The sequence below is a fragment of the Delphinus delphis genome, chromosome 8, assembly GCF_949987515.2.
Source record: "Delphinus delphis chromosome 8, mDelDel1.2, whole genome shotgun sequence".
Lineage (NCBI taxonomy): Eukaryota > Metazoa > Chordata > Mammalia > Artiodactyla > Delphinidae > Delphinus > Delphinus delphis.
Window position 1 is genome coordinate 57,995,668 of NC_082690.1, and position 13,631 is coordinate 58,009,298.

General features: G+C 43.5%; 1 protein-coding gene across 1 annotated transcript in view; it reads left to right on the plus strand.

Annotated features, from left to right (window-relative positions):
- XRRA1 (X-ray radiation resistance associated 1) overlaps positions 1–13,631 on the plus strand; it is a 100,415-nt gene that overhangs the window by 59,081 nt on the left and 27,703 nt on the right. The window contains exons 11-12 of the mRNA XM_060018278.1: positions 10,507–10,547; positions 13,425–13,550. Coding sequence (XP_059874261.1) covers positions 10,507–10,547; positions 13,425–13,550 — 167 coding nt within the window. The remainder of the gene's footprint in view (positions 1–10,506; positions 10,548–13,424; positions 13,551–13,631) is intronic.

Consider the following 13,631-nt stretch of genomic DNA (forward strand, 5'->3'; position numbering starts at 1 on the left):
CCTTGATCATTATGTAATGTCCTTCTTTGTCTCTTCTAATAGTCTTTATTTTAAAGTCTATTTTATCTGATATGAGAATTGCTACTCCAGCTTTCTCTTGGTTTCCATTTGCCTGGAATATCTTTTTCCATCCCCTTACTTTCAGTCTGTATGTGTCTCTAGGTCTGAAGTGGGTCTCTTGTAGACAGCAAATATATGGGTCTTGTTTTTGTATCCATTCAGCCAATCTGTGTCTTTTGGTGGGAGCATTTAGTCTATTTACATTTAAGGTAATTATCGACATGTATGTTCCTATTCCCATTTTCTAAATTGTTTTGTGTTCGTTATTGTAGGTCTTTTCCTTCTCTTGTGTTTCTTGCCTAGAGAAGTTCCTTTAGCAGTTGTTGTAGAGCTGGTTTGGTGGTGCTTAACTCTCTCAGCTTTTGCTTGTCTGTAAAGGTTTTAATTTCTCCATCAAATCTGAATGAGATCCTTGCTGGGTAGAGTAATCTTGGTTGCAGGTTTTTCTCCTTCATCACTTTCAATATGTCCTGCCAGTCCCTTCTGGCTTAAAGAGTTTCTGCTGAAAGATCAGCTGTTATCCTTATGGGGATTCCCTTGTGTGTTATTTGTTGTTTTTCCCTTGCTGCTTTTAATATGCTTTCTTTGTATTTAATTTTTGACAGTTTGATTAATATGTGTCTTGGCGTATTTCTCGTTGGATTTATCCTGTATGGGACTCTCTGTGCTTCCTGGACTTGATTAACTATTTCCTTTCCCATATTAGGGAAGTTTTCAACTATCATCTCTTCAAATATTTTCTCAGTCCCTTTCTTTTTCTCTTCTTCTTCTGGAACTCCTATAATTCGAATGTTGGTGCATTTAATGTTGTCCCAGAGGTCTCTGAGACTGTCCTCAGTTCTTTTCATTCTTTTTTCTTTATTCTGCTGTGCAGTAGTTATTTCCACTATTTTATCTTCCAGGTCACTTATCCGTTCTTCTGCCTCAGTTATTCTGCTATTGATCCCATCTAGAGTATTTTTAATTTCATTTATTGTGTTGTTCATCATTGTTTGTTTCATCTTTAGTTCTTCTAGGTCCTTGTTCAATGTTTCTTGCATTTTGTCTATTCTATTTCCAAGATTTTGGATCATCTTTCCTATCATTATTCTGAATTCTTTTTCAGGCAGATTGCCTATTTCCTCTTCATTTGTTAGGGCTGGTGGGTTTTTATCTTGCTCCTTCATCTGCAGTGTGTTTTTCTGTCTTCTCATTTTGCTTATGTTACTGTGTTTGGGGTCTCCTTTTTGCAGGCTGCAAGTTCGTAGTTCCCGTTGTTTTTGGTGTCTGTCCCCAGTGGCTAAGGTTGGTTCAGTGGGTTGTGTAGGCTTCCTGGTGGAGGGGACTAGTGCCTGTGTTCTGGTGGATGAGGCTGGATCTTGTCTTTCTGGTGGGCAGGTCCACGTCTGGTGGTGTGTTTTGCGGTGTCTGTGGACTTATGATTTTGGGCAGTCTCTCTGCTAATGGGTGGGGTTGTGTCCCTGTCTTGCTAGTTGTTTTTCATAGGGTGTCCAGCACTGTAGCTTGCTGGTCGTTGAGTGAAGCTGGGTGCTGGTGTTGAGATGGAGATCTCTGGGAGCTTTTCGCCGTTTGATATTATGTGGAGTTGGGAGGTCTCTTGTGGACCAGTGTCCTGAAGTTGGCTCTCCCACCTCAGAGGCACAGCACTAACTCCTGGCTGCAGCACCAAGAGCCGTTCATTCACATGGCTCCTTAATTTGGGATGATTCGTTGTGTATTCATGTATTCCACAGATGCAGGGTACATCAAGTTGATTGTGGAGCTTTAATCCACTGCTTCTGAGGCTGCTGGGAGAGATTTCCCTTTCTCTTCTTTGTTCTCACAGCTCCCAGGGGCTCAGCTTTGGATTTGGCCCCGCCTCTGTGTGTAGGTCGCTGGAGGGCCTCTGTTCTTCACTCAGAGAGGACCGGGTTAAAGGAGCCGCTGATTCAGGGGCCCTGGCTCACTCAGGCCGGGGGTAGGGAGGGAGTGTGGGGTGAGCCTGCGGCGGCAGAGGCCAACGTGACCTTGCACCAGCCTGAGGCTTGCTGTGCGTTCCCCCGGGGAAGTTGTCCCTGGATCCCGGGACCCTGGCAGTGGTGGGCTGCACAGGCTCCCCGGAAGGGGGGTGTGGAGAGTGACCTGTGTTCGCCCACAGGCTTCTTGTTGGCGGCAGCAGCAGCTTTAGTGTCTCATGCCCGTCTCTGGGGTCCGCGCTTTTAGCCGTGGCTCGCGCCCGACTCTGGAGCTCCTTTAACCAGCATTCTTAATCCCCTCTCCTCGTGCACCAGTTAACCAAGAGGGAAGAAAAAGTCTCTTGCCTCTTCGGCAGGTCCAGACTTTTCCCCAGACTGCCTCCCGGCTAGCCATGGCACACTAACCCCCTGCAGGCTGTGTTCACGCCGCCAACCCCAGTCCTCTCCCTGCGCTCCGACCTAAGCCCGAGCCTCAGCTCCCAGCCCCGCCCGCCCCGGCGGGGGAGCAGACAAGCCTCTTGGACTGGGGTGGGGAGTGCTGGTCAGCACCAATCCTCTATGTGGGAATCTCCCCGCTTTGCCCCCCGCACCCCTGTTGCTGTGCTCTCCCCTGCATCTCCGAAGCTTTTCCCCTCCGCCACCTGCAGTCTCCGCCCGCGAAGGGGCTTCCTAGTGTGTGGAAACCTTTCCTCCTTCACAGCTCCCTCCCACTGGTGCAGGTCCCGTCCCTATCCTTTTGTCTCTGTTTATTCATTTTTCTTTTTCCCTACCCAGGTATGTGGGGGGTTCCTTGCCTTTTGGGAGGTCTGAGGTCTTCTGCCAGCGTTCAGTAGGTGTTCTGTAGGAGTTGTTCCACATGTAGATGTATTTCTGGTGTATCTGTGGGGAGGAAGGTGATCTCTGCTTCTTACTCTTCCGCCATCTTTATTCTTGTTTTTTTTTGAGGAAGGCCTGTATTGCTATGAACTTTCCTCTAAACTGCTTTTGATGCATCCCATAGATTTTGTATGGTTGTGTTTTCATTGTCGTTTATCTTGAGATATTTTTTATTTCCTCTTTGATTTTACTGTCGGCCCATTGGTTTTTTAATAGCATGTTGTTTAGTTTCCCTGTAATTGCTTTTTTCTCATTTTTCTTTCTGTGGTTGATTTCTAGTTTCATGCTGTTGTGGTCAGAAAGGATGCTTGAAATAATTTGTATTCTCTTAAGTTTGTTGATGCTTGTTTCGTGAACTAGTATGTGATTTATCCTGGAGAATGTTCCCTGTGCACTTGAAAAGAATGTGTATTCCAGTTTTTTTGGATGTAGTGTCCTTTAGATATCAGTGAAATCTAACTGTCCTATTGTGTCATTTAGGATCTCTTTTGCCTTATTGATTTTCTGTCTGGAAGATCTGTCCATTGATGTCAGTGGGGTGTTAAAGTCTCCTACTATTATTGTACTACCATCAATTTCTCCCTTTATGTCTGTTAGTATTTGTTTTATGTATTTAGGTGCTCCTATTTTGGGTGCATATATGTTAACAAGTGTAATATCCTCTTCTTGTATTGATCCTTTTATCATGATATAGCATCCTTTGTCTTTTTTTGTGGCCTTAGTTTTAAAGTCTGTTTTGTCTCATATGAGTATTGCTACCCCTGCTTTCATGTCATTGCATGAAATATCTTTTTCCATCCCCTCACTTTCCATCTGTATGTGTCTTTCACCCTAAAGTGGGTCTCCTGTAGGCAGCATATTGTAGGTTCTTGTTTTATTATCCAATCTGCCACTCTATGTCTTTTGATTGGAGCATTTAGTCCATTGACATTTAAAGTAATTATTGATAAGTATGTATTTACTGCCATTTAAAATCTTATTTTCCAGTCAGTTTTGTATTTCTTCTTTGTTCCTTTCTTCTTCTTTTTGTTTTCCTTTCGTAGTTTGATGACTTTCTTTTGTATTATGCTTGAGTTCCTTTCTTTTTAGCTTTTGTGAATCTATTGTATGTTTTCATTTGTGGTTACCCTGGTTTTCAAGTATGTTAATCCATATCTACTTGCTTTAGACTGGTGGTCATACAAGCTCAAACACATTCTAAAAGATCTAGATTTTCTTACTCCCCTCCCCAACATTTCATGAGTTTGATGTCCTATTTTACATCTTCATGTTTATCCTTTTGCTGTTCACTGTAGTTATAATTGCTTTCATATAATTTGGTTGTTTTTTTTTAATCTATATACTGGCTTATTTAAGTGATCTTCAGTCCTTTTATATATTTACCTTTTCTATTGTGATTTTCCCTTTCCTATATATTCTTGCTGCTTTTCTGTTTAGAGAAGATCTTTCAATATTTCTTTTAAGATATGTTTAGTATTGCTGTATTCTTCTAGTTTTTGCTTATCTGAGAAATTTTTTATCTATTCTTCTACTCTAAATGATAATCTTGCTGGGTAGTGTATCCTAGGTTACAGGTTTTTCCCTTTCAGTACTTTGAATATATCTTGCCACTCCCTTTTGGCCTGTAAAGTTTCTGTAGAGAAATCAGCTGATGGCCTTGTGGGGGTTCCCTTGTAACTGACTTTGTTTTTCTCTTGCTGCCTTTAGAATCCTCTCTTTAACTTTACATTTTGCCATTTTAATTATGGTATGTCTTGGAGTAGGTCTGTTGGGGTTCATCTTGTTTGGGACCCTCTGTGCTTTCTATACCTGGATATCTGTTTCCTTCTTTAGGTTTGGGAAGTTTTCAGCCATAATTTCTTCAAATACATTTTAAATCTCCTTTCTCTTTCTTCTCCTTCTGAGATTCCTATTATGCATATATTGGCATGCTTTATATTATCTCATAGATCTCATATGTTGCTTTCATTTTTTTTTCCGTTGTCTTTCTGTCTGCTGTTCTGATTGGGTGGATTGCTGTTATTCTACCTTCCAGATCACTTATTTGTTCTATTGCATTATTTGACCTGCTGTTCATCGCCTTTAACTCAGTTTTCATCTCAGCAATTGAATTATCTAATTTTGATTGGCTCCTCTTTACAGTTTCTAGTTCCCTGTTACAGTGATCCACATTTCTATTCATAGCCCTTCTTAATTCCTTCAGCATTTTTATTACCTCCTTTTTGAACTCAGGGTCTGGTAGACTGCAGAGGTCTGTTTCATTGTTTTCTTTCAGGGGATTTCTCTTGTTCTTTTAATTGGGAATAATTCCTCTGCTTTTTCATTTTTCTTGTATATCTCAGACTTTATGAATTTAGGAGAAACAGTTATCTACTGTGGTCTTGAAGGGCTGTTTTCGTGTGGGAGCCTCCCTGTGTAGCCTGCTTGTGTCCAATATTTTTGGTACAGGGGCTGTGTTTAGTATGGATGCCTGCCACATCTTTCCTAAGGGTCTGCTGGCCTTTGTCCCCATGATAGAGGGGGTGCGTTTGGTGTTGTGGTGACCAGAGCCTGCACTGGATATTAAGCGGGGCCTCCTCTTTGCTCTTTGGTTGTCTCAGCCCTGTTGGGGGCAGAGTCTGCTCCCCAGCTTTTGGAGTAGAAGCCCCCAGATCTGGTTCTAAGCTGTGGTGTGAGGTAAGTGGGACTGGAGTGCTCCTACTGGGAAAAGAGCCACTGAGTGTTCTTCCCTAGGAGCTGTCTGCCAGAACGTGTGATTCTATGATGCTACCCGCCACCCTGTGTGAGTGCCCACAAAGATCACTGTTGCTGGCATTGTCCTGGGTGCTCGCCTCTGCTTAGGAGCTCCGGTGTTCAGCTCAGAGGTCCCTTAGGCATTCATGTGCCCTCACAAAGCCGCTGGTGCATAAACCTGCAGGAGCTGTGTCCCCTAAGCCCACAGATAGTCAGTTCAGATGGCCCTCAGGCCTGTGTGTGCAGTCCTGGCCCCCAAACCCGCCAGTGAGAACCCACCAGAGCTGCATCCCAGGCGCCAGCAGTGGGATTGCCGGTAATCAGCTCAGACATCCCTCAGGCGTGCATCTGCCCATGGGCCCACCAAGTGCACAGAACCTGCAGCAGCCAGAGCCACACCTGCTGTGAGCACGCTGACAATAAGTCTGCTGTGGTGGACCCATTCCCCTCCTTTCCCGTGTTGACAGTGGGGCTCCTCTGCTGGACTCACGTTCTGTCCTGCATGTGCCCCCAGTTGTGGACTGGGCCATGCTCCAGGTGCTTCGGGCTGTCTCCGCACAGGCAAACCTAGTCCTTTCCCGGGGTCTGTTCTCTGAAGCCCAAGTTTCAGCACCCAATACACACACCAGCAGGCACGTGTCTCAGGCTGGGAAATGCAGCAGTGTGGCCAGGACCATCTGTGCTGGTCAGTCTCTACACTGTGGGGCTGCAGGCCAGCTCCCACACTCTCCTCTCGGGGCTCTGAATCTCCTTGTCTGTCCTGGCAAACCTCCCAACTGGTGAAGGAGGTTCCCAGGGTAAGGGAAGCTTTCCTCTTTCACAGCTCCCTCCCAAGCGTGCAGGTCCCATCCCAATTCCTCTTCTTCTCCCTTTTCCTTTGCTCCTGCCTGGCTACATGGGGATCTTTCTTGCAGCTTTGGTTGTATGAGATCTTCTGCCAGCTTTTAGTAGGTATTCTGTGAGAACTGTTGTGGGAGCAGGTGAGCTCCATGTCCCTCTGCTCCACCATCTTGATTTCCTTCTCCATATGTTTTCTATTTACCATGTTTTTTTTCCTTCTTTTGTGCCTCCTGTGAGCACTGAATGAGTTTTCTTTTAATTCTACTTTTTCCCTAGTTGTTTAAAGTTGTACATCTCATTTCCATTTCAGTAGTTACCCTAGACCTTTTAATCCACATAGTTAAACTCACCTTTGTCTATCAATACCTAGAGTCAACCAAATTCAAGTGTTATTCTTTAATAAGAAAAAAATCTTAATATATGTTTACCTACTCCACCCTACCCCATCACTTCCCATAAAGTAATAAACACTAATAATGATTTGAGTGGTTTTAATTTTTTTTAATTACACATCAGCAGTTACACTGAAAGGTTGAACTCTTAGTTTTACTTACTTCTGTACTCACCACAGCTGCTCATATCTCAGATCTTCCTCCTTCTTACATTCCCTATTGTGTGTCTGTGTATAACTTAGGAGCAGAGAGTTGATTTAATAATAAAACTCAGGGTATTCCCTGGTGGCACAGTGGTTGAGAGTCCGCCTGCTGATGCAGGGGACACGGGTTTGTGCCCCGGTCTGGGAAGATCCCACATGCTGCAGAGCAGCTGGGCCCGTGAGCCATGGCCGCTGAGCCTGCGCATCCGGAGCCTGTGCTCTGCAATGGGAGAGGCCACAACAGTGAGAGGCCCGTGTACCACAAAAAATAATAATAATAATAAAATTCAGGTTATTAGCACTTTAACCATTAGTCTTTATAAAGCTCCTCTTGCCCTATTTTATTTTTTCTCCTTCATTCTTAATCCCTACACCCATTTCCTATTTTCATGTAAGTATCTGGGTTTTTTTGCTAGATATATTTTCCTGGATATGTGGATGTATCTTGTAAAGTATATATTATTTTGTGTGTAATGTGTTTTTAGTTTATATAATGGTAATATGCTGTTGAGCTCATTCTGTTACTTAAGTTTTTTCACTCAGCGCTGTTTTTAAGATTGTTCTTATTGCTGTATGCCCATCCAGTTCTTTCCTTTTATCTAATGCATAATATTCCACACTATGCTCTAACCACACTTTAATTCATCTATTCCCTTGCTAATGGACACCTAGGTCGCCTACCTTGTGTATGTTTCTTGCATATACCTCTGTGCCAGAGTTTTTCTGGAATATTTACCTAGGAGTGGTTTTGTTGGATCACAGAATATATGCATAAGTAGTTTAAATAAGGGCCACCTGGTGCTTCTTCAGAATGGTGGCTCTAGTGTACACTCACACCAGTAGTACATCAGGGTTCCTGTTTCCTTACAACCTTGCCTGCACTTGATATTCCCCAACTTTTTAATTGTTCTAAGTTTTGTTATTTTGTAGGTATAAAGTGATATTTCATTGTTTTAAATTCCATTTTTCTAAATATTTTTGATGTTAAGTATTTCTTCATTTACTTAGCCATTTGGTTTTCAACTTTTATGAATTGCTATTTCATATCCCTTGATAGTTTTAATATTTTCAATTTCTTCTTTTATTCTGTCATCACCTGTCTGTTTACTTCATCTGTAATGGTAGAGATGACATTTTGAAGAGAAGTTCTTAATTTTGATTTACCTAAATATATTAGTTTGCTAAGACTGCTGTAACAGAATACCATAGGCTGTTTGTTTTAAACAATAGATATTTATTTTCTCATGGTTCTGGAGTCTAGAAGTCCAAGATCAAGGTGTTGTCAGATTTGGTTTCTTTTGAGGGCTTTCTTCTTGGCTTATAGAAAGCTACCTTCTAGCTGTATCCTTATTTGGTCCTCCCTCTGTCTGAATTGTCTATGTCCTAATCTACTCTTCTTACAAGGAGACCTTTCATATTGAATTAGGGCTATCCTAATGACCTTATTAACCTTAATTACCTCTTTAAAGGCACTGTTTCCAAATACAACCACATTCTGTGGTACTAGGGGTTAGGACTTCAACATATGAATTGGCCGGGGGCGGGGGGGGGGGGGTGGCGGGGAATGACACAGTTCAGTGCATCACACCAGATCTATACAATTTTATCTTATGGTTTATGCCTTTGGGTTCTTGTTTGAGAAGTATCTCCCTTTCTCATAGTCACAAAGATAGTTTCCTATTCTGTATTTCTTTTCATTTTGCTGTTTGAATGATTCTTTCAAAGAGGGTTTGCATAGAGTAGATTTTTCTTAGCCCATAAAATATCCAAAATTACCTTTATTTTGTTATCATACTTGAATGCTAGTTTGATGAATAGAGAACTCTAGCCTTAAAATAATTTTTACTGAAAACTTTGAAGATATTACTCCATTGCCTTCTAAATCCATTGCTGCCAATGAGAAGTCTGACACTAATTTGATTCCCATCCCTTTGTAGGAAACCTATTTTTGCTCCCTGGAATCTCTTAAGATTTCCATTTTTTCCTTTGGAAATTTGAGTAAGATGCATCTGGGTGTGCAGTTCTTTTTTGTTTATCCTGTTAGATACTTTGTATTTTTTCCAAGATGGTTTGTGTCATCTTGGAAAAATTTTCTTTCTTATCCCCTTTCCATTCTCCGTTTTATGAATTAGCTCTTCAAGTGGGTCTTTTCTTCTGTACAACACATTTATTAAATCTTTTATTTGATTATCATACTTTAAAATTACAAAATTATTAAGTTTCTCTTCCATAATGACTGATTTTGTTCTAGAATGAAATAGCCTTTTGAATTCCTTAGAGGACACTAATTATTCTATTTAAAGTTTTTATTCTTTTGGTTAAATTTTGTTTGTTTCAGATGCTAGTTCTTCTTTTATATTTCATAACTTTCTTTCATATTGTTAATTTTCCTCAGACATTAGGAAGTGGTTGACTGTGCATCTTTCTCTTGAACAGTCTCCAGTCTGAAACTTAGAATGCACGTTCTGGTTTCTGGAGTTGCTTCCTGTAATTTTGGGGAGGGCCAGGACATGAGTTTGGATAGAGTGCACCTCAGTTCATCTTTCTAGATATGGGGGCTCTCTATCTGCCCAGAAGATCACTGCTTAGCACCTACACTTGTGACCACGGCCCATCTCTCAGCTAACTCCTACTTTGTTCCTTGCACAAACCTTTCCCAAATTCCTTTCAGACCCTTGTCATAGGAGTTGTTTATGCCGTGTGATGTTCCACCCATACTATTGCTTATTTCATTTAAATGTAACCTTCTCTGCCTAATATCATTAACATGTGGAAGGGATCCCATTAGTCAGGGCAAAGGTGAGTGGTCCCTGCACAGGATCCAGTCCCAGCAGATGCTTTGCCTTATTAGGTTGAACTGAGCTCTTTATTGGCTCATCTTAGTCTGATGATCCCAAGAATGAAATCACTCTGCAGCCTCCTCCTTAGTTACTTATCTCTCCTGAATTCACTGTCTTAACACACTCTATTTGTACTAATATAACAAATAGTATTTTCAAATCCTCTGACAGACTATCTTTTATATACATTTTTCTCTTCTAAGACAGTTGGTTTGCCTTCTGACCAATACTGACTGCCCAACAGTTCTGAGGCTCGAAAGAGCTTGCATGTTGCAAAGTCAGGAAGAAGGTCAGTGTGGCTGAAATATAGTGAGTGAGGGGCAGGGTAGCATGAGATAAGATTAGAGAAGTAGGCAGGGGCCAGATCAGGCAGGACCTCAAAAGCCTGGCCAAGGGGTTTGAATTTTTTTCTAAGCGCAAAGGGCTTATTACCTGACACATGTCACAGCTGTTCCTCTTCCCAGTTAGCACTGAAGCTCAGGGCCAATGAGTACTCCCTCTAGGAGGTACCCTGCTGCATACAATGGGTGGTAGCCCCAGACCCTGGCCTCTCCGGGGATCAGTTAGTGCTCTCACCAACCTTCATTCTGTTTCTCTTCTATTTCAGAGGTTGTGTTCTCATCTTATCCTGGATTTTCAACCTCAGAGGTAGGAACTGCCTACTTTATATTTGCATCCTTGAGTCAAAACATTAATTTTAATAAACAAAAATAGGTTAATGGAGCCATGAGAGGCATTTACATATATAACACTGAGGAGGCCCATTCACTGAACCGACCATGTTCCAGGCACTAAGTTGGCCTATGGAGATGCAGCAGCGGACTCAACAGGCAGGTCCCAGACCTCACACTGCCCACAGACTAGCTTCCATTGGTCTCAGATGCTGTTCAGTAGTAATGGTTGCTACCTCACGTGATCAAGCTGGCATTGAAGTGAGGCTGCCACCAGGATGAAGCCCAATAGCTTCCTAACAAGAGACCCTGCCCGAAAGCTAGAGTGAAAAAGAAAAACAAAAAAACCCCAAAGCTAGAGTGATCCTGGCTAAACACACCACCATCCGGGGTCTAATCCTTGGTGTCACAGGCTTGGCATCTTTTGTTGTCTTTTCATCCTGGACTTCTTTACAGCATGGTGGCATCAGGGTTCCAAGAGAGCAAGGCTCTGAAATTCAAACAATGGCATTTTCTGTTGGTCAAAGAAAGTCATAAGGCCAGTATATTCCTGCAGTACAATTCTGATGCTAGTTACCTGGAATTAGCATGCGTCCCACAAGTTAAGGGCACAGTCCCCAATAAGACTGCCCTCACTTCAGACACTAGCTGCAAGTTTGGGGGTCCCCAGGCTACTTGACCTACTGGCAATAAATTCTAAAGTTCCAGTGACCCCCTCGGGTTCAATAATTTGCTAGAACGACTCATAGATAGAACTCAGGAGAGCACTATACTTACAATCACAGTTTGACTATAAAGGATACAAATCGGGACGAGCCAAATAAAAAGACACATAATGAGGGCTGGGAGGGTTCGAAACACAGAGCCTCTTTGCCCTCTTACTGTGGAATGAGAGTGTGTCACCCTCCCAGCACATCTGATGTGTTCACCAACCAGGAAGCTCACTTGAGTCTCAGTGTTCAGAGCTTTCATTGGAGTTTCATTACATAGCCACAATTGATCGAACCGTTGGCCACATGATTGAACTCAGTTTCTAGCCCCTCTCCCTTCCCCGGAGGTCAGGCTGGCTCAAACTCCAATCCTCTGATCACACGGTTGTCTTTATAGTATGGCCAGCTGCCATCCTAAGTCATCTCATTAGCGTGAACTCGGGTATGATCCAAGGGTCATGCATAACAAAGACATTCCTATCACTCTGGAGATTCCAAGGGTTTTAGAAGGTCAGTGCCAAGAACCCAAGACAAAGACCAGACAAATTCTTTATTATACAGCAGCCAGTCTAGTTTCAAGGGATTAAGAGATACAGACTCCACGTCTGAATGGGAGGAGCAGCAAGGTCACACAAGCGCATGCATAAGGGATAGAGGGGCTTGTGGCCACAGAATTAGGTTGCTTAGTGCTCAGATCCCAACTGTGTGGCATCTGAGAATGTAGAGAGTGAGTTGAATGGTTGAAACATTTAGCAGCCTCTCTATCACTGTCAGATACATCCCACTCTAAGACAGGGCCCTTTCTGTCCCCGGCAGAGCCAGTCATGCCCTCAGATCCGGACATTCCGGCCCCCTGGACAGGGCTAGGTAACCCCCAAGCCTGTCTGGCTTTTTCTTCTCTGTGCTCCAGTCTGATTTGCCCACTTTGGCTCACACAGCCTCGCTCCGGGTAGGGAATTGCACAGTTGAGGAGATACCTTACCAGACCACCACCACATTCCACTCAGCCTCTTGGAGATTGCATTCGGATTTCCTTGAGAGGAGAGTTCCCAAGCACCGCCACTGGTTTTTGTTTTACTGTCACCCATGACTTATCCATCTCACTTGTGGCTGTACAAGTTGGACCCCAGGAGAGGACAAAAATACTTGGCCAATAGTAGGTGCTCCAGGGACTTCCCCAGCGGTCCAGTTGTTAAGATTCTGCCTTCCAGCACAGGAGGCGTGGGTTCGATCCCTGGTCAGGGAGCTAAGATCCCACATGCCATGGGGTGTGGCCAAAAACTTAATAAATAAATAAATAAATAAATAAATAAAAAGGAATTGCTGTGAAAAAAAAAAAAAAGTACGTGCTCCACAAATGGTCATTAAATGAGCAAAGGAAATTTAAGTGACTTGCTCGAGATTACACAGCAATTAATGGAGCTTAGATGAATCTAGTTCATCTGAACCCAGTCATTAGCCCAGCATCTACCCTGGTTAGATGGTTAATCCAGCGACTTCCACTTTCTACTTGATCAAACATGTTGACCCTAAGGCAGGCTGAGGTGTGCTGAGAGACCATGACTGACGCTGCAAGTGAGCCAGATGCACTGGCCACACCCAGGCCCCACAGCCTGCCGGAAATTGTCCAGGACTTAGCTGTCGTTTTATCTCGGAACTAAGAGCCTCCACTGTAGGATGTGGACTAGCCCATCAGAGCAGGTGTTCAAGGCTCAGGTCACTCCTGCTCTGTCTCCTCACTAGGAAAAGTCCCCTTAACAATGCAAGCCCTGCCCTTTCACCTTCTGGAGAAATTTTAACCCAACTGTATAGAGGGGCAAGTTCAGGATAAGCCACTATAGGGCAGAAAGTGAGAGGTGAGAGCAAAGAGCCTCAGCAGTGGTGCACTGCTGTATTGTACTTTGGCTTCAGAGAACTTGAAACTGGAACTTTGCGTACCAGAGAACTAGCTCACCATGTGACATAGGAAACTTGGAGCCAGAACTCTGGGCCCTTGATGACATCGCCCCTTATGACCCTGGATGTCTCTTTTGACCCAGCCTCTCTAGAATGGTCATTCTATCCACCACACTCCCTAGGAAGGGTCTGTTGGCCCACTTCTTATCACCAGGGCACTTTGACTTTGACTTTCTTTTCCTTCTAAGACAACCAAGGTATGTGCGCTTCCTCCCATATTCGAGATTCTTCCCCTGAAGTCACTGAAAGCGAGGAACCAGACGCTGGCCCTGCCCTTCCCAGAGCTGAGGTACCTTAGCCTGGCCTACAACAAGGTGACTCTCTGCTTCTCTACCTCTTTCCTCAGGGGCACAGACGGGAGGGTGGGGTGTGAGCTGCTCTGGCCTGAAAGCTAA